The 21,261-nt window shown below is 34.8% G+C and overlaps 2 protein-coding genes and 1 long non-coding RNA gene across 8 annotated transcripts; 1 reads left to right on the forward strand and 2 right to left on the reverse strand.

The window, feature by feature from the left end:
- Positions 1-35: 35 nt before the first annotated feature.
- Positions 36-19,818, reverse strand: LOC108471521 (BURP domain protein RD22-like). 6 transcript variants are annotated; one of them, XM_053028323.1, is made up of 7 exons: positions 2,959-3,587; positions 2,666-2,777; positions 1,839-1,928; positions 1,410-1,514; positions 1,108-1,209; positions 797-865; positions 493-549 (listed from the first exon to the last, which is right to left on the reverse strand). In XM_053028323.1, exons 1-7 carry the CDS (start codon positions 3,016-3,018, stop codon positions 515-517), a joined length of 573 nt encoding a protein of 190 aa, XP_052884283.1. In that variant the 5' UTR covers positions 3,019-3,587; the 3' UTR covers positions 493-514. The 6 variants fall into 6 exon arrangements, with proteins under 6 accessions (XP_052884281.1, XP_052884278.1, XP_052884282.1 ...); XM_053028321.1 differs by lacking the exon at positions 2,959-3,587 and adding an exon at positions 19,681-19,818 and having other exon boundaries at positions 36-865; XM_053028318.1 differs by having other exon boundaries at positions 36-865; positions 2,959-3,125.
- LOC108452334 (BURP domain-containing protein 7-like) lies at positions 19,111-20,876 on the reverse strand. The gene is made up of 3 exons (XM_017750108.2): positions 20,742-20,876; positions 20,528-20,648; positions 19,111-20,419 (listed from the first exon to the last, which is right to left on the reverse strand). The coding sequence occupies exons 1-3, from the start codon at positions 20,781-20,783 to the stop codon at positions 20,067-20,069; spliced, it is 516 nt and encodes a 171-aa protein (XP_017605597.1). The 5' UTR covers positions 20,784-20,876; the 3' UTR covers positions 19,111-20,066.
- Positions 20,056-20,946, forward strand: LOC128293070 (uncharacterized). The gene is made up of 2 exons (XR_008283108.1): positions 20,056-20,191; positions 20,441-20,946. It is a non-coding gene; the product is annotated as an uncharacterized LOC128293070 (long non-coding RNA).
- Positions 20,947-21,261: the final 315 nt, after the last annotated feature.

The raw sequence follows: 21,261 nt of genomic DNA on the forward strand, positions 1-21,261 counted from the left end.
TACAAGTTTGCAACACATATGTAACATGGAATGTCTTTCCTTAATATATTTTTATTTCAAAGTATTGTAGGATATAAATTTTAAAAAACAATTTATTTGATGCTTTTTATATTTTTCTTAGAACAAAATTTATTTGGCGCTTATGCAGCACTTTAAGGTGACATTTTGGTTACAAAGCTGCGCATAGTTCATTTGCGAACCCAAGCGAGGGTATCTCTAACAGCAAAATGGCAAATGGGGACAGTTCCTGGCTTAACTTTAAGAATCTCAAAGACAGGGTGACTGGGGCTCCAAGCGGATGTATCTTTGTGGCAAATAACTAAAGCTTTAGCTTTTGTCCCATCCATGCCCACCAATGGAACTTTATACACCATTGTACTGTCGATTGAATGGCATAAGAACACAGCATATGGATAGCTCATTTTGTGGCAAACAAGCTCCTCTTCCCCCATATTTTGTATTCCCCTTCCGATGGTAAACACTGGGTTATTAGTTTCTTTCGCAAGCTCGTTGGCTAGTAACTGGATATTTTTCCCAAGCTTTGAAACACTGGAATCAACAAACGACTCAAACGAAGTGGCACAAAATATTTCTTCTCCACGCATCCCTTCTCTCTCACAAACATTAATTGTTTGTTCCATATCATTGGCTTCCATTGATTCGGGATCCAGAGAGAAGAGATTTAGAATTTGAGGAAACTCGTTACTCGAAAAGGGTATTGACCGAGCAACTTGTTGAGGCAAGAAGGTAGCCAAGTCCCTCGTCTTGGCGAGTAGTGGTAAATTCACCCACTTACCAGGGTGCAGATCCTCTTGGAAGAAGTACATTGTTCCATTTATTGCAGCGCTCCCATGTTTCTTGTTTCCTACATTTGGTTTGCAAAGAGGTGAAAATCATGTTGGATTCATTCAGACGTTGCATTAAATTACTAACTAGTTTAGAGATACTGAATTAACTTCTAAAACTGTTGGCTTAAACCATAATTTATGGTGATGATTTATTAAGAAGAAGATGATGAATAACACATGAATATAATATATGCCATGGATTACAAACTATTGGCTTCAAACCCTTTTCATAAATATAAACATTTTAAAGAGTTTATACCTTTTGATTTCTCCCCATAAATTATGAAGGGACTGATAGGGGCATTCACACCTTTGGATTTTTTGTTTATGTGATCCTTTGTTTTGAGCTCCTTGCTTAAACCTATTATTCACTTGAAACAACTTGATTTATTTTTTTCCAACAAAATAATTTATATATTGTATTGTATCTAACTTAGTCTTATATAAAGTTTATATGTGAAAAAAAAAAAGTGATAAAATTGAAACATAGTCAATTTTTCAATCTAAGTGAATCATATCCTCTAAACTTTTCATAAAGAAAATATTTTAAAGAGTTTATACCTTTTGATTCTTTTCCATAAATTATAAAGGGATTAATAGGAGCATTCACGCCTTTTGATTTTTTATTTGTGCCATCCTTGTTTTTGAGTTCTTTTCTCAAAGCTTCTGTTCACATAAAACAACTTAAATTAATTATTTTCATCAAAACAATTTTTATACATTATATTTTATCTAACTAGATCTGTAAACTTTTAAGCGAAAATAATACAAAGTGAAAAAATTGAAGTATAGGTAGTATTAATTTTTCAATTTTATTTTTCTTCTCACTAAGTAATGGAATAGTGAAAACAAAGCAACCAAAATTATCATTAAGCTTTTAAATGATGTGTCATAACTTTAAACTATTTTCATAAAAATATACTTTTTTAAAATCTATACCTTTTGATTTTTTTCCGTAAATTATGAAAGAATTGATAGGAGCATTCACACCTTTAGGTTGTCTTTTTGTATTAGTGTTCTCGTAAATTATGAAAGGGTTGATAGGCGCATCTTTATCTTTGGACTCCTTGCTTGAATCTCCTACTCACATGAAACAACTTAATTAAATGTATATCTCATAATGTATTTATGCATATTTGCTTTAAAAAATAATATAAAAATTTTCTTCTTAAATACAATAAACATCTACATATATTTTATATTTGATGCGTTAATAATGTATATATAAATGGTAAGTGAAATAGATTTCAATTCATTAAAAATAAAAAAAATAGTAAGAATTTAAAACAAAAGAAAAATTAGGTAAAGGGAAAAAATGAAGGATTCATTTTCATTAAAAAAACCCTGAAATTTTATACCCAATAAATTTTGAAATTATTAAAAGAATTTATTTTATAAATCAATAAATATTAGTTTTAAATTTTTATTTTATATAAATCTTAAAAATATATACACATAATAAAATTTGAGCTTAAGATATAATAATATTCACTATCTCGACTTTACAATTTCAATTACAGTCATTTTATATAATTTTCTCTAAACTTGTTACGTTTTTTTTCAATATCGTGGGTGTGTCATAATCTAGTATAAACTTATTAACATTTTATTAGGTTTTACATGTTTTGTGAGAGTAGTTATGAATTTTACATTATTTGAACTTGTATGAGAAATTTTTTTTAAGACGAAATTGTCAGATTGAGTAAGTAAAAATAAACAATATTTTGCAAGTGGAAATAGATAGGAGTTGTTGAAACATTTACCATAATCATTATCGGGAAGTAATTAATTAAGAGGAAAGGGAATCGAAAACAAACCGGCAGGTGGAGCTAAAAGGTCTTTCAAAGCTTTGGGCATGGGAGTGTTTGGAAACACAGATATCCAGTGATCTTCCTCTGGCAACGTACCATGCTTTCCTGCAAATGCAAGCTGGAATATGGAAGCAACAATGTTTAATTAATGAACAAAAACCATCACCCTTCACTTACCTATATATCACTTACATGTGCTAACATGCAAATGATTATAGCTATAGATAAAGCCGCGATAATTAAGGGTTCAATTAATCTTGGAGCAATTAATTAGCAAAGGATGTTATTTTACGACTTACGTTAAGTAAAGAGAAAATGAGAAGGAAATGAAGAATTGCCATGAAATGAAATGAAAGCATGGATCCAACTGCATATGCAAGCTTGGGATGATCATCATCATATATAGTTAACAATCATTGGAGTTACCTCCCATTCTTCCCATGTATTTATATGTAGATATTATTAATATGTGTAAGCCACCAAGAATCTGATGGATCTGACTTCAACAATTTTACTATTTAAGTTTTGTTTTAATTTTTAAGTTATGGTTTTCAGGTTGCCGATCCTTTGACTTGGCATTCGATGCAAACAAAGCAAGTTTTTTTTACGTATTTGATAAGCTAATATCCAACTGCTCCTTGGTTTTCATGTTTTGTCTTAGGCAAGATTATTACGTTGCAATTAATGCTGCGGCTCAAAACAAGGTGTTGACTTTTTTTATAATATAATGTAAGTGATTTTGTATTTTGACATCCACGAAATTTAAAGTGATGTTAAATTACTACATAGAAGAAAAATTCATTTCAAACCTCGAGTTTAAAATATTTAACTAAAATAGCAAAGCTATTCTAAACATAACTTTTTAGCAAACGCATTTTAAAAAATAACTATAAATTTTATAGCATATATAACCCTAACAAGTAGCTTGTTTATTATATTGGTGGACTAACAACAACCAAAAAAAAAAAAAAATCATGGTGGAAGAGGTTATAAGTAAATTATAGGTTTGCTAAAGTATTTATGTATAAACATCTAATAATTAATGTAAGATTATTTTATCTACATTTAATATGTTTTAACTGCATTTAAAATTATATTTTAATCGTTTAAAACAATATTCTATTAACAATTTAACATTTCTCAATATGATTATAAATTTGGGAAGGGATGGGTATATCAAGATTTGGATCTTGATTTTTTTTGACAATTTGCAACGGCCATAATTGTGGCTTTGTGGACAACCAATGTGAAAAGTATGTATAAAAAAACTATGATAGACTACAAAAAGTTTATATAGTATAACTCTTTTTTTTTTTTTTTGGATTTGAATTAAGGTAAGGAGAAGAAAACAAAATTAAAGAAGGAGAATTTTCATTATTTTTTAAATATAATGTTTTTTATATTATGCAAGTCCATTTTATAATCTATTTTCATGATTTATGGTTGCCTTTTTAACAATGTTATCTTCAAAATTCAACTTACATTTTATTTTTAAGAATGTAATGCGACTTACCATTATACCTAATTAAAATTCCACAATAATCTAAATAATTTCTATAGGTAAAATTCATATATGAGACTAACGTAGGGATTGGCAACTGTATGAAAAGTAGGGTAGTAGGGAGGTGCTAATATTTGTGTCTTTGTATTGGTATTGTGTTCACAATACTAGAGATCAATATTTGGAGAGAATTATTTGTGGTTTGTTTTTGCTGATCATGATATGTTTTCAGATCCTATGAATCATTTATTATTATTTATGTAAACTAGATTTGGTTGATGGTTTTACTTTTTAAATGTTGCAGTAAACTTTAAAATCATAATTTTAAAATAAAAATAATTAGGTAGTGTATTTGTTATATATTTTAGGTTAATTTACCTTCTACATATACTCATCATAAATTAATTTGTACTTGATTTGTTTGCAATGCTAATATTGCTTCATCTATGCTGATTTATGTGTTTTTCTATGAATTATGAATAATTATATCAAAATCATTAAGTGCATAGACACTTGACAAATTATTATAAAATAAATGTTGCGAAATGACTACCCATACAAACTGCGAGCTCATCAGAACCATGAGCTCACTATTGCAAGCTCTACAAAACTGTCAGCTCATTAAACCTGTGAACTCTTCACTTTGCAAGTTGTCAACTTGTATTAAAACTGTGATAAATTTTAATTAAACATTTTGGCATGTGATTACACACAAACCAACCAATGAAAAAGAAAGTTATATGAATCTAACTGAATTAAGCCAAGTTGTATTTATTTTATCAATATTTCAGCTTATTTAAGGTTTATGATTTATATAATCTTAGTATCAACCTTTCATGTTAATGAAACAGTAGTTAATCCTGCTTTCACTCAATTTTTTATCTGCTTTTGTTTTTTATTCAATCCTTCCTTCATCAAATATCCAAGCAGAGATGAAATATCCAATACATGCTTTATATATACATACACACACTCTTCAACTAGGCTTATTTTATAAGGCCCGCAGGTTCCTAGTTGATGAGTTCAAACCTATTTAACATAACCTTCATGAAAACTTGTTTTGGTGATAATTAGGAATTTTAGTTGGGAATCCAAACAAGGGCGTCTATTGATAGAACATGGCAGATGGGAACAGTTCCTGGCTTAACTTTGAGAGTCTGAAAAGCCAAGTGTCTATTAGGTGTGGGTCTCACTATGTGGGAAACCCATAATTTCTGCCACATTTTATTGTCTCTTTTTTATTTTGTCAAAAGCCATTTTTGGGGGGCTTTTAATGGGTGATGTGGGCAGAAATTTTTGCAGAGCTAAAACAAAAAAAAAAATCTCAAATTAAAACAGAGAGAAAGAGAGAAGAAAATTTCAGTTTTTCAAGTTTGGTGCAGCAGTGATCAACTCTTCGATCGAAGGTTCATCCGTGGTTCGATTGAGCTGATTTTTGGACAGCAGCTAGGCGATAAGGTGTTCTTGACTTTGTACGGTCGAATTTTTCATCCGAGTCTTGTAGTATCGAAAAAACCCATTTTTCAGCAACTGCATTTTTGGTGATATTCTCTCATTTTTCTCTCTTTTGCTAAAGATTATATATTGTTAGCCTTGTTGGAGTTGAATGCTTGTTGTAGGCTTGATATTGTGATCTTGTAGTTGAACATTTGATGATAGTGGAACTCTTGATCGGACTCTAAAGTCCCGTGGTTTTTACCCTTGATTTAAAGGGGTTTTCCACGTAAAAATACCGGTGTCTCTATTTATTTTTGTTGTGGTTGCATTAGTTGATTTGTGGTTGATTAAGGTTGCTAGAGAACATATCTTGTGCTATTGTGCTTGCCATAATTTTTGACAGGAGTTATAAGGAGAGAAAGAACACGGTTGTACTTTCGCTTTGTTTGATTGTTCGGTTTCTTCCCAACAAACCGGTACCGAGCTTGGTTATTGTGTCGATAATTATGGAAATTAATACGAGCAAGATGATTATGTTGAATGGCACAAATTATCAACTTTGGCGGAATAAAATGAAGGACTTGTTGTTTGTGAAGGCTTTGCATCTTCCGGTCTTTACTACTCAAAACCCGATTCAAAAGTGATGAAGAATGGGAATTTGAGCATCAACAAGTGTGTGGCTTTATTCGGCAATTTGTTGAAGAAAATGTTTACAACCACATTGATCAGGAGACACATGCTCGAACATTGTGGGAGAAGCTTGAAAGCTTTTATGCTTCGAGGTCGGGCAATAACAAGTTGTTTTTGCTGAAGAAAATGATGGCGTTGAAATATAAAGAAGGAATGTCTATAGTGACCATGTTAGTGAATTTCAGAGTGTGATGAATCAGTTGCTTGGTATGGGTGTCAAATTTGATGACGAGATTTTAGGACTTTGGTTGCTTGCTACTCTACTAGACTCTTGGGAGACCTTTCGAGTCTCACTCATTAATTCTGCCCCACAGGGTATTATTACTTTGGATTTGGCTAAGAGTGGTGTGTTGAATGAAGAGGTTAAAAGAAGATCTCGTGGTTCTACATCACGGTCAGAGGTGTTGGTTATCGAGAAGGGGGGAAAGCAGAGACAAAGATGGAAAGGGTGGAGATAAAAGCCGAAGCAAGTCAAGATCGAGATACAAGAATCTTGAGTGTCATCATTGTGGTAAGAAAGGTCATATCAAGAAATATTGCTTCAAGTGGAAGAAAGAGAACAAAGGTGGTGGTGAAAAATACGATCGGAATGACGATGAAAAATCCGAGCGTGTTGCTACTGTTACTCGTGAAGATCTGTTAGTTATTTGTGATGAGAATTTGGTCAACCTAACATGCGACGAGACTAGTTGGGTGATTGATACTGGTGCATCACTTCATGTCACGTCGAGGAAGGAATTCTTCACATCTTATACTCCTGGTGATTTTGGGGTATTGAAGATGGGTAATGATGGTTTGGTTTCGGTTATTGGTATGGGAGATGTTAGCTTAGTGAGTAACAATGGAACAAAGTTAACTCTCTAGGATGTCAGACATGCACCGGATGTCCGTTTGAATTTGATTTCTGTAACGGCCTAATTTTCAGTGGTGTCGGAAATGGTGATTTGAGATCACTAAATTCGACAAATAAGATTGAACAAGATATTAATTTAATATTTATGAGTCAAGTAAGAATTTAGAAGAATTTGTGAAATGGTGAAATTAGTGAATTAAAAGAATTTATTAGGTCAAACGGGTCAAAAATGAGGTATCGAGACCTCAAAGTTGAAAATCGAGCTATAAATATTTTTATAAATATTTATGGAGTGTCATTGAGTTAGTATTAAAGTTTCGTTAGAAAATTTTAACGTTTGGATGGCTAATTAATTAAAAAGGACTAAATTGAAAATAGCGCAAAATTTGTTAAATTGTGAGTAAATAGCTTAAGTATTTAAAAAGATGGATTTAAAGAGCAATTAGACCCAAAGGTTAATGGCTGGACGGTTTGGGTATGAAATAAGCAAGAAAACAATGTGAACAAGGGGCAAAATTGGAAATAGCATAAAAGTTAATAGTTAAATAATGATGTAATTGAAAAATCTAGACATTTTCTTCATATTTTCTCAGCTAAAACGCCATAGAAGGTCTGGAGAAAGCTGGTTTTTCATATTTTACATCATATCAAGAAAATGAACTGAATCGTGGAAAGGAGAAAATTCAAGAATAGTCCCTAAATTTCTACGACTTTTACAAATTAGTCCAGTACAAATTAGTAGGAACAATGGATTTGAGTGCTTCTATTCTGTGACCCTGATGAGTTGACGAAACATATGTGACAAGTGTGCCCGTTTAAGACCATAGTGGGCTATGGCATCGGTGAAATGTGATAATGTGACTCAGATAAGACCATAGTGGGCTATGGCATTGGTATAATGTGATAATGTGATTCCGTATAAGACCATGTCCAGGATATGGCTTCGGTATGATATGTGAACCGTGTAAGACCATGGCAAGGCTATGGCTTGGTGTGTGATGCGTATCAATGTGAAAGTCCATGGTTTACTATGGCAATGTGATAATGAAGCACTCAATTCCTTATTGTTCCCTAATTTGACAATGAAGTAAATGAGAAATGGGCCTAAGGGAGTTAAATTGTGAGTTGCCATATGGAAATTATTCCAATGAGTTATTAATGAAATTGTGATTTGGAGGATGAAATAGTTAAACTAATAGATATATGATTGTGTACGATATTTGATATGATTTGTGTTTATATGCCTATGAGCTTACTAAGCTTCAATAAGCTTACTTGTGTGTGTTTAATATTTTTATGTAGATTGACTTGAAGTGAAGTGGGTAGATCGGATCAACACAACAGGGCACACTATTCAGATCAATTCCGTTAGTTTTTGTTTTATGTTTAAAGATTTATATGGCATGTATAGAGTTTGAATGAATTGAAGTAAAGATGTTATAAACTAGATAACAATATTTGTACTAAAATAGTTTTCGGTAAGTAGCAGTAGTTTGACTTTGAAAAATCACTAAAAATAGTAGAAATGGAATTAAATAATGAATAAATTATGGAATCGAATCTTGATGAGTCTATTTTCATATGGAAGAAGCAAAACAGGTATATGAGCTATATTTTATGAGATGTTTAAATTTTTGTGAAATAGGGCCAGAGCGATTTCTGGATCCCCTATTCTGACTTTGGAAATTCACCATAAATTTTAAAAAGATAATTAGAAGTCATACTTTATATGTACAGATTCCTTATTGAGTCTAGTTTTATTAGAGACAAACGGCATAGTCATTGAAGCTCTGTACAGAGAGATATCTGATTCGTAATACACAAAGGTCAGAGTAGTCAAACCCTGAAACAGGGGAGATTTTAAATAATAAACTGTACTAATTAGCTTGACCAAAAATTCTAGAAAAAAATTGGTAAGTATATATATGAGTATAAATTCAGAAAAAATTTACGGATTTGGATTTTGAGTTTTATAACTCGAGATATGAATTATTTAGCAACTATGACACAGTTGGACAGCTTGTCTGAAAAGTATTATATAAATTATCTAAATTTGATTAAGTGCTCAAATAAGTTTAGTAGTGCCTTGTGCTCGACTCCGGCAACGGTCTCGGGTAAGGGCGTTACATTTATTGGTATCGAGCTTGGTTTAGCCGATTCTCGAATATGTATGATGTGAAAAGTGTCTAGAATTACATGCCATATAAATCATGATAGTGTGTTGTGTATGATCCGATCTAATCCTTGTTTTTATTATAGATTATCTTCGATTTGAAAAGATGTCGATAGACCGAACAAACCGAGCAAGAAGAAGTTAATAGCGAGTACAAATCTCGAACAAGGAACAAGTAGTGAAGCTCGATTTCATTGATGCGAGAACAAGAACTCAAAAATATGATTTATGGATTCATGAATCGGTGGTATAATGAGAATGTGCGAGAAAGAAATCGACTCGCAACCTCCTCCCCTATCTCAACATCTCAGTAGTACCCCGGTTGCTCCTCCACCTCCTCCGACAACCGAATCGCAAACGTTCTCTATTTGAAAAGCTCGAAAACATGGGGTGAAGAATTTGGGAAGAACAGACGATGACCCCGTTAAAGTGAATATTGGTTACAAAGTATAATGAGGGTTTTAAGCAAATGGCGTGCTCACCGGATGATTACTTAATATGTGCCGTGTCATTATTGAAAGAAGAAGCTTATAACGGTGGGAAACAATAGAAGTCATTGTATGCAAATTTGAGAAGATCACTTGGGAATTTTTCAAAATGAATTTAAGAAGAAATATGTCGGTAGAAGATATCCGGATAAGAAGAAAAGAGAATTTCTCGACTTACGACGGAAACAAGTCGTTGGCTGAATATGAAAGAGAATTTGTTTATCCGAGCAAATATGCTCGAGATATAGTACCCAATGAAGAAGAAATGTGTATCGATTTGAAGAAGGGCTTAATGATGAGATTAAAATGATGATAGGGGGCATTGAGATACGAGAATTTGTTGTTCTATCAGATCGTGCTCAGAAGCTTGAAGAAGTATATAATAAAAAGATGCAACGAGATAGAAGAAGTAAAGAATCTTTCAAAAGAAGTGCATCTAAGTCATTTTCGGCTTTACCAGTGAAGAAATTTAAAGAGGAATTCAATCGAGCCACTTCAGTACCAGAAAGATCAAGAAAAAGTAGGCCAAGACAATCTGATTACAAAGCATCTGACAGACTTCTTTGTTAGTGTGGGTAGTGTACAAAATACCCAAAGGCCCAAGTGTCAACATTGTGGAAGAAGTCACCCCGGTGAATGTAGAAGTAAATTAGGGGCTTGTTATAAATGTGGGGCCACTGATCACTTTATTCGTGATTGTCCCCAATTACAAGTAGAAGAAGTGGAACAGAGGGAGAAACCGAAAATTCTTCCTCAAAAAGGAAGACGCCCGTCGAAAGCGATTACTGAGGGCTACTCGTTCGGGTATGAAAGATACTGCTAGCCGATCAGAAGTTAGGGCTCCTGCTTGTACTTATGCCATTCGAGCGAGAGAAGAAGCAACAGCTCCAGATGTAATTGCTGGTACTTTCTATCTTTATGATGTTCCTGTGTATGCTTTAATAGACCACGGTCTACTCATTCATATATTTGCACTATGTTAGCATCTGAAAAGAACTTATTTGTTGAGCCTCTTGATTATGATGTACAAGTTACAAATCCGTTAGGTCAAAGTGTGGTAGTTAATTTAATATGTCATAACTGTCCACTGAAAGTTAAGGGCTGTGATTTCCCCGCTGATTTGATGCTACTACCCTTTCGGGAATTTGATGTTATCTTGGGCATGGACTGGTTAATGAAACATAACGCAATAGTGAATTGTCGAGAAAAACAAATTAGTTTGAAATGTCAAACAGGAGACATTATTTTGGTTGAGTCTGGAAATTTGGATGACATGGTTAGAATGATTTCCTTTATGTCTGCTCAGAAATTGTTGCGTAAAGGAAATGAGGCTTATTTAGCCTATATTCTTGATACTCGAAGTTCTGAATCAAAGTTAGAGCAACTATCTATTGTAAATGAATTCATGGATGTATTTCTGAAGAATTACCGGTTACCACCGATAGAGAAGTTGAGTTCGTGATAGATGTGCTTCCGAACAGCTCCCATATCGGTGACACCGTATAGAATGGCTCCAGCAGAATTAAGAGAGTTAAAACGCAGCTTGCAAGAGCGGTTAGACAAAGGGTTTATCGAATCGAGTATGTCGCCGTGGGTTGCACTGTCTTATTTGTGAAAAAGAAAGATGGTTCATTGAGGTCATGCATAGATTACGAGCGGTGAATAAGGTAACAATTAAAATAAATATCATTTGCCTCGTATTGATGATTTATTCGATCGACTTAAGGATGCTACAAGATGTTTTCAAAAATAGATCTCAGATCTGGGTATTATCGATTAAAGGTAAAGGAATGTGATGTACAAAATGACTTTTAGAACTCGGTATGGTCATTATGAGTTCTTAGTTATGCCATTCGGTTTGACAAATGCTCCTGCCGCTTTTATGGATTTAATGAATCGAATTTTCCGATCTTACCTAGATAGATTTGTGGTTGTGTTTATTGACGATATCTTGATCTATTCAAAGACGAATCCGAGCATGCTCGATTTGAGAATTGTACTACGATATTAAGGAAAAACAGTTATATGCAAAATTTAGTAAATGTGAATTTTGGCTTCATGAAGTGGGATTCTTGGGTCACATTGTGTCGAGTTGATGGTATACGGGTAGATCCGAGTAAGGTGTCACGGTGATTAATTGGAAAACTCCAAAGAATGTTACTAAGTGCGAAGTTTCCTTGGATTAGTGGTTACTATCGTCGATTTGTGAAAGATTTTTCACCGATTGCTTCACCGATAACTAAATTATTACGGAAGAATGTTGAGTTTGTATGGTATGATGAGTGCCAACAAAGTTTTGATCAATTAAAGAAAATGTTGACAGAGGCTCGGTGTTAACTCACTGAATCGTGTGCCATATGTAGTATATAGTGATCGTCTCGAATGGTTTAGGTTGTGTATTGATGCAGTCAGAAAAGTTGTAGCATATGCTTCTCGACAGTTGAAACCACATGAGAGGAACTACCTACACATGATCTTGAGTTAGTGCCATAGTATTTGCTTTAAAAATTTGGAGACACTACCTATATGGAGAGAAATGTTATGTGTATACTGCACCATAAAAGTTTGAAATATTTAATGTCGCAGAAAGAGTGAATTTGAGACAGAGGCGATGGTTAGAGTTGTTGAAAGATTACGATCTTATCATTGATTATCATCCGGTAAGGCAAATGTAGTGGCGGATGCACTTAGTCGAAATCATCATTATTTGCTCTTGAGCGTTAAATGCTCATTTGTGCATTAATGAAAATAGTTCTATATTAGTTGAATTAAAGACAAAACCAGATTCTTTCAACGAATTCGAATTGCAAGATGAAGATCCGAAGTTGGTGTTGAAACGACAAATGGTTCGGGATAATTTGAACTTAGATTACTCTATTGATAATAGTGGTATGTTATACCATCGTAATAGAATTTGTGTCCCGAATAATCTAGAATTGAAGAAGGATATCTTATCGAGGCTCATAGTAGTATGTACTCGATTCATCCGGGTAGTACGAAGATGTATTGTGATTTGAAAAAATGTATTGGTGGCTGGTATGAAACGGAAATTTGTGAATTTGTGGCAAAATGTTTAATCATCAACAGTAAAAGTGAACATCAAGTGCCTATAGGTTTGTTACAACCCGTAATGATTCCGAATGGAAGTGGGAACATGTGACGATGGATTTTGTATCTGGATTGCCGGTGACTCAAAGAAAAAGATTCGATTTGGGTGATAGTAGATGATTAACTAAATCGGCGCATTTTATTCCGGTCGAATGATTTTTCACTTGATAAGTTAAGCGGAATTATATGTGTCGAAATTGTGAGATTACATGGGTGCCGACATCAATTATTTCGATCGAGATCCGAGGTTTACTTGAGATTTTGGAATAAACTACTGTGAAGCTTTAGGTACTAAGTTAAAATTTAGTACAGCTTTTCACCCTCAGACAGATGGACAATCAGAGCGAGTGATTCAGATTTTGGAAGATATGTTAAGGTGTTGTATACTCGAGTTCAGTGGCAGCTGGGAAAGGTACTTACCTTTAAATGAATTTGCTTATAATAACAGCTTATCAAGCTAGTATCAAAATGGCACCGTTTGAAGCTCAGATGGAAGGAAGTGCGAAACCCGTTGTATTGGTCAGAATTAAGTGAATCGAAATTAGTCGGAGTGGATTTAATTCGGGAAACTAAAGAGAAAGTTCAGATTATTCGGGAAAGTTTGAAAGCTGCTTCCGATCGTCAAAAGTCGTATGCAGATTTGAAAAGAAGAGATATAGAGCTCAATGTGGGTGATCGTGTGTTCTTGAAAGTTTCTCCGTGGAAGAAAGTTTTACGGTTTAGTAGAAAAGGAAAGCTTAGTCCACGATTTATCAGACCATACGAAATCATTGAGAGGATCGGTCCGAGCTTATAGATTGGCCTTGCCTCCGAACTTGAGAAGATCCATAATGTATTTCATGTATCTATGTTGAGACGATATAGATCGGACCCTTCACATGTGATTCCTCATACTTGAGATAGAGCTACAATCGATATGACTTATTCGGAGGAACCAAGAAAGTATTAGCTCGGGAAGTTAAAGAACTACGGAATAAACGAAAACCGTTAGTAAAAGTGTTATGGCATCGACATGGATTGGAGGAGGCAACACAGGAAACAGAGAGTCAATGAGATCACAATATCCAAATCTGTTGTGTAACAAATTTCGAGGACGAAATTTTTAAAGGGGAGAGTTGTAACTACCTAATTTTCAAAGGTGTCGGAAATGGTGATTTGAGATCACTAAATTCGACAAATAAGATTGAACAAGATATTAATTTAATATTTATGAGTCAAGTAAGAATTTAGAAGAATTTGTGAAATGGTGAAATTAGTGAATTAAAAGAATTTATTAGGTCAAACGGGTCAAAAATGAGGTATCGAGACCTCAAAGTTGAAAATCGAGCTATAAATATTTTTATAAATATTTATGGAGTGTCATTGAGTTAGTATTAAAGTTTCGTTAGAAAATTTTAACGTTTGGATGGCTAATTAATTAAAAGGACTAAATTGAAAATAGCGCAAAATTTGTTAAATTGTGAGTAAATAGCTTAAGTATTTAAAAGATGGATTTAAAGAGCAATTAGACCCAAAGGTTAATGGCTGGACGGTTTGGGTATGAAATAAGCAAGAAAACAATGTGAACAAGGGCAAAATTGGAAATAGCATAAAAGTTAATAGTTAAATAATGATGTAATTGAAAAATCTAGACATTTTCTTCATATTTTCTCAGCTAAAACGCCATAGAAGGTCTGGAGAAAGCTGGTTTTCATATTTTACATCATATCAAGAAAATGAACTGAATCGTGGAAAGGAAAAATTCAAGAATAGTCCCTGAATTTCTACGACTTTTACAAATTAGTCCAGTACAAATTAGTAGGAACAATGGATTTGAGTGCTTCTATTCTGTGACCCTGATGAGTTGACGAAACATATGTGACAAGTGTGCCCGTTTAAGACCATAGCTGGGCTATGGCATCGGTGCAATGTGATAATGTGACTCAGATAAGACCATAGTGGGCTATGGCATCGGTATAATGTGATAATGTGATTCCGTATAAGACCATGTCAGGATATGGCTTCGGTATGATATGTGAACCGTGTAAGACCATGGCAAGGCTATGGCTTGGTGTGTGATGCGTATCAATGTGAAAGTCCATGGTTTACTATGGCAATGTGATAATGAAGCACTCAATTCCTTATTGTTCCCTAATTTGACAATGAAGTAAATGAGAAATGGGCCTAAGGGAGTTAAATTGTGAGTTGCCATATGGAAATTATTCCAATGAGTTATTAATGAAATTGTGATTTGGAGGATGAAATAGTTAAACTAATAGATATATGATTGTGTACGATATTTGATATGATTTGTGTTTATATGCCTATGAGCTTACTAAGCTTCAATAAGCTTACTTGTGTGTGTTTAATATTTTTATGTAGATTGACTTGAAGTGAAGTGGGTAGATCGGATCAACACAACAGGGCACACTATTCAGATCAATTCCGTAGTTTTTGTTTTATGTTTAAAGATTTATATGGCATGTATAGAGTTTGAATGAATTGAAGTAAAGATGTTATAAACTAGATAACAATATTTGTACTAAAACAGTTTTCGGTAAGTAGCAGTAGTTTGACTTTGAAAAATCACTAAAAATAGTAAAAATGGAATTAAATAATGAATAAATTATGGAATCGAATCTTGATGAGTCTATTTTCATATGGAAGAAGCAAAACAGGTATATGAGCTATATTTTATGAGATGTTTAAATTTTTGTGAAACAGGGCCAGAGCGATTTCTGGATCCCCTGTTCTGACTTTGGAAATTCACCATAAATTTTACAAAGATAATTAGAAGTCATACTTTATATGTACAGATTCCTTATTGAGTCTAGTTTTATTAGAGACAAACGGCATAGTTATTGAAGCTCTGTACAGAGAGATATCTGATTCGTAATACACAAAGGTCAGAGTAGTCAAACCCTGAAACAGAGGAGATTTTAAATAATAAACTGTACTAATTGGCTTGACAGAAAATTCTAGAAAAAAATTGGTAAGTAGATATATGAGTATAAATTCAGAAAAAATTTACGGATTTGGATTTCGAGTTTTATAACTCGAGATATGAATTATTTAGCAACTATGACACAGTTGGACAGCTTGTCTGAAAAGTATTATATAAATTATCTAAATTTGGTTAAGTGCTCAAATAAGTTTAGTAGTGCCTTGTGCTCGACTCCGGAAACGGTCTCGGGTAAGGGGCGTTACAATTTCTGCAGGAAAGCTTGATGATGAGGGATTCTGTTACACCTTCAGTGAAGGGCAGTGGAAGCTGACTAAAGGCTCCTTGGTTGTGGCTCGAGGAAAGAAGAGCTCAAATTTTTACTTGATGCAAGCTTTGTCTTCTCGAGAGACGGTGAATGTGACACTGAATGACAGCTCAACTGAGTTGTGGCATAAACAACTCAGTCACATGAGTGAGAAGGGGCTTAGCTGTTTAGCAAAGAAGAATCAACTTTCGGGTTTAAAGAATGCTATACTGAAGAATTGTGCTCATTGTCTAGCAGGAAAGCAGAGAAGAGTTTCATTTAGAAGCCATCCTCCTCATAGGAAATCAGAGTTGCTAGAGTTGGTCCATTCAGATGTTTGTGGTCCGATAAAAGTAAGATCACATGGTGGTGCACTTTACTTTGTGACTTTCATTGATGATTGTTCAAGAAAGCTATGGGTTTACACTTTGAAGTCTAAAAATCAAGTCTTTGAGGTGTTTAAACAGTTTCAAGCATCAGTTGAAAGGGAAACTGGGAAGAAGTTAAAGTGCATTCGTACTGATAATGGTGGCGAGTACACAGGGTCGTTTCATGAGTATTGTCTGCGACAGGGAATCAGACATCAGAGAACACCACCAAAGACTCCACAGTTAAATGGGTTAGCTGAAAGAATGAACCGAACATTGATTGAGAGAGTCAGATGTTTGTTGTCAGATGCAAAGTTACCAAGATCATTTTGGGCTGAAGCTTTGAATACAGTGACACATGTGATAAATCTGTCTCCTAGTGTTCCTTTAAAAGGTGATGTGCCAGATAGAGTTTGGTTTGGTAAAGACGTGTCATATGATCACCTACGTGTGTTCGGTTGTAAAGCATTTGTTCATGTTCCAAAGGATGAAATATCCAAGTTGGATGCCAAGGCTCGACAATGCATTTTTATTGGTTATGGTCTAGATGGTGAGTTTGGTTATAGATTCAATGATCCAGTTCAGAAGAAACTCGTGAGAAGCAGAGATGATGTCTTCATTGAGGATCAGACCATTGATGACATTGATAAGATGGAGAAAGTGGATTCACAAGGTAGTGGTGACTTGATCGATGTGAATCCGGTTCCCCTAGACTCTTTACCAAATCCTATCTAGGATGATGTGCATGGTGATGTTAGTGGTGACCATCAGACTATAGGTGACTTTGATACTCCCATGGATGATGTTGTGAATAATCAACAACAAGCACCTATAGCTCCACCAGCAGTTCCACTTCGAAGGTCTTCCAGAGATCGACGATCTTCTGTCAGGTATTCTCCTGATGAATATGTTCTTTTGACTGATGGGGGAGAACCTGAATGTTATGAAGAGGCTATGGAGAGTGAATGTAAAGATCAGTGGGTTAAAACGATGAAAGACGAACTTCAATCCTTGTATGAGAACCATATTTTTGAATTGGTGAAACTGCCCAAGGGCAAAAGAGCTTTGAATAATCGGTGGGTTTATAGGTTGAAGCAAGAAGAGAAGTATTCATCTCCACGATACAAAGCTAGATTGGTCGTCAAGGGTTATACTCAGAAAAATGGGGTTGATTTTGAAGAAATATTTTCTCCGGTTGTGAAGATGTCCTCTATTAGAACTATACTGAGTTTGGCAGCTTGTTATGACCTAGAGGTTGAACAAATGGATGTGAAAACCGCTTTCTTCATGGTGACTTGGAAGAAGAGCTTTACATGGAGCAGACCAGAGGGTTTTGTTGCACAAGGAAAGAGGACTATGTGTGCAGATTGAAGAAGAGCTTGTATGGTTTGAAGCAAGCTCCAAGGCAATGGTACAAGAAGTTTGAGTCTGTATGGGGAGCAAGGCTACAAGAATACTACTTGATCATTATGTGTTTGTTAAGAGATTCTCGGTGATGATTTTATTATTCTTTTACTCTATGTTGATGATATGCTTATTGTTGGTCGAATGCTTCTAGAATTGAGAAGTTGAAACAAGAGTTGAGTAAATCCTTTGCAATGAAGGATTTGGGGCCAAAAAGCAAATTCTTGGCATAAGACCGACACGTGATAGAAAGGCCAAGAAATTATGGTTATCACAAGAGAGGTACATTAAGAAAGTACTTCAAAGGTTTAGTATGGACAAAGCTAAAGCGGTGAATACTCCCTTTGCTATGCACTTTAGATTGAGTGTTAAGCATAGTCCTTCCACAGAAAAGGAGAAGGAAGAGATGCGAAAATTCCTTACTCTTCATAGTGGGTAGTTTGATGTACGCAATAGTTTGCACGAGACCAGACTTAGCTTATGCTGTTGGTACAGTTAGTCGGTTTCTTTCTAATCTAGGCAGAGAGCATTGGAATGCAGTGAAGTGGATTATGAGATATCTTTGTGGCACTTCCAACATGAAACTTTGTTTCGCAATGAGAAACCCGTTCTTGTTGGGTATCTGATTCGAGACATGGCCGAGACATTGACTCGAGGAGATCTACTTGAGTTACTTAATCACTTATGCAGGGGAGCTGTGGCATGGCAATCGAGACGCAAAAGTGTGTTGCATTGTCCACCATGAATCGAGTTCATTGCGAAAGAACCGGCGTGTAAGGAGATGCTTTGGATGAAGAAGTTTGTGCATGAGCTTGGTTTTACTCGGAGAAGTATGTCCTGTCTTGTGATAGCGAGAGTGCTATTCATCTTGGTAAGAACTCAACTTTTCATGCTAGATCTAAGCATATTGATGTGAGGTACCATTGGATACGAGATGTTCTTGAAGCTAAGTCGTTAGAGCTTGAGAAGATACACACTAATGATAACGGTCTTGATATGTTGTGAAGGCCTTACCAAGAGGAAAGTTTGAAGCATGTTATTTGACCTCCCAGATGGAGGAATTCCCACATAGTTGGAGGGGAGATTTGTTAGGTGTGGGTCCCACTATGTGGAAACCCATAATTTCGCCACATTTTATTGTCTCTTTTGGTTTTGTCAAAAGCCATTTTTGGGGGGCTTTTAACGGGTGATGTGGGCAGAAATTTTTGCAGAGCTAAAACAAAAAAAAAAATCTCAAATTAAAACAGAGAGAAAGAGAGAAAAAAATTTCAGTTTTTCAAGTTTGGTGCAGTAGTGATCAACTCTTCGATCGAAGGTTCATCCGTGGTTCGATTGAGCTGATTTTTGGACAGCAGCTAGGCGATAAGGTGTTCTTGACTTTGTACGGTCGGATTTTTCATCTGAGTCTTATAGCATCGAAAATACCCATTTTTCAGCAGCTGCGTTTTTGGTGATATTCTCTCATTTTTCTCTCTTTTGCTAAAGATTATATATTGTTAGCCTTGTTGGAGTTGAATGCTTGTTGTAGGCTTGATATTGTGATCTTGCAGTTGAACATTTGATGATAGTGGAATTCTTGATCGGACTCTAAAGTCCCGTGGTTTTTACCCTTGATTCAAAGGGGTTTTCCACGTAAAAATACCGGTGTCTCTATTTATTTTTGTTGTGGTTGCATTAGTTAATTTGTGTTGATTAAGGTTGCTAGAGAACATATCTTGTGCTATTGTGCTTGCCATAATTTTTGACAGGAGTTATAAGGAGAGAAAGAATACCGGTTGTGCTTTCGCTTTGTTTCGGTTGTTCGGTTTCTTCCCAACAGTGTCCGGGGCTCCAAGCTAAAGTATCTTCATGACAAATAGCCAATATTGTAGCCCTTGTCCCATCTGCCCCAACTAATGGAACCCTATACACGTCTGTTTTAGCAATTGAGTGGCAGAAGAACACAGCATATGCATAATCCATTTTGTGACAAACTATCTCCTTTTTTCCCATCAATTTCACCCCCTGATCACCAATACTAAACTCTGGGTTTTGCGTTTCTTTCTCCAACTCAGCTGACAAAAGCTGGATGTTTTTCCCTAGCTTAGAAACACCGAAATCCACGAAAGACTCCAATGATGTAGCGTAAAACTTATCTTCTCCTTCAATGGTTGGTGTTTCACAATCCTCGATTGTTTTTTTTGAGTATTTTGGATTCTGCAGATTTTGGTTGCACCGAGAAATAGTTCAAGACTTGCGCAAACTTTTTAGTTGAAAAGGGGAGTGAGTCCGCAACTGGACGCGGTAAGAAAACAGTTTTGCTGGCTTTACTGGTTAGCACCTTTAAGTTCATCTTAGTACCAGGTCGAAGCTTACTCTCAAAAAAGAAAATGTCCTTATTGGTTGCCATATTTCCATCTCCAAACTCTTGTTTTGAATTGCCTGCTGCGTTTTCATAATTCCTATTACCCTCTGCCATATTTCCTTTGTACCTTTTGATCATATTAGCCAAAGCATTTTTCATGTAATTTCCTACATATATTTCATTTGCAGAGAGATATCTAGAGCATTAGAAGACTTACCTGAATTATATATGTTTACTCAATCATTGAGGAAAAGAAAAGAAAATTGAAAACAAACCAGCAGCAGCAGGGGGGATTAAAAGATTTTGCAAGGCTTTGGGCATTGGAGTGTTTGGGAACACAGACGTCCAGTACATCTCTGCTGGTAGAGCAACATGTCTCGTTGCTCCAACAGCAAGCTGCATCGAAATTAATTAATTAAATACCCATTTGCCTTGTATCCAAAATAAAATTATTAAGCTCTAAATATTTATACAGAAGTTAGTACTCACAACAAGCGCCATAGCGAAGATTGGAACATAACGAAATTCCATTGATAGAAAAGCTAGAAAAAAGAAAAAAGGAATGCAATAAAAACTTAGAGTTGGGGATGCTGTTTAGGTATTTAGGCAGCTGCTTTATTTATACTTGTAAAACAGCAGCACCGGGTGTTTATGTATACTTATAGTGGAATGCGTAAATGCACTTGTGAGCAAAGGTTAAAGTAGTATTATTGGGATTTTAACTGCCTATGTTGTAACTGTTGCATTACATATTTCAACATCATTTGGTATTTTTTTATAGCATAAACTTTAATCGTAATTATAGACTTTGGGTAAGTGATTGTAATAATAGGTTCATTGTTATAAAATTAAATTGAATTTAGCTAATAATTGATTTAAATAAATTGTTGAATAAAATCATTTGTTAAATAAGGATCTATAGAATTAACAAATATCAACTATATCAATAAATATTGTAAATTGTTTTTCTCTTTACTACACTCTTTTTTGAATTTGTTAATTGTACTCT

This window comes from Gossypium arboreum, chromosome 5, assembly GCF_025698485.1.
Source record: "Gossypium arboreum isolate Shixiya-1 chromosome 5, ASM2569848v2, whole genome shotgun sequence".
Taxonomy (NCBI): Eukaryota; Viridiplantae; Streptophyta; class Magnoliopsida; order Malvales; family Malvaceae; genus Gossypium; species Gossypium arboreum.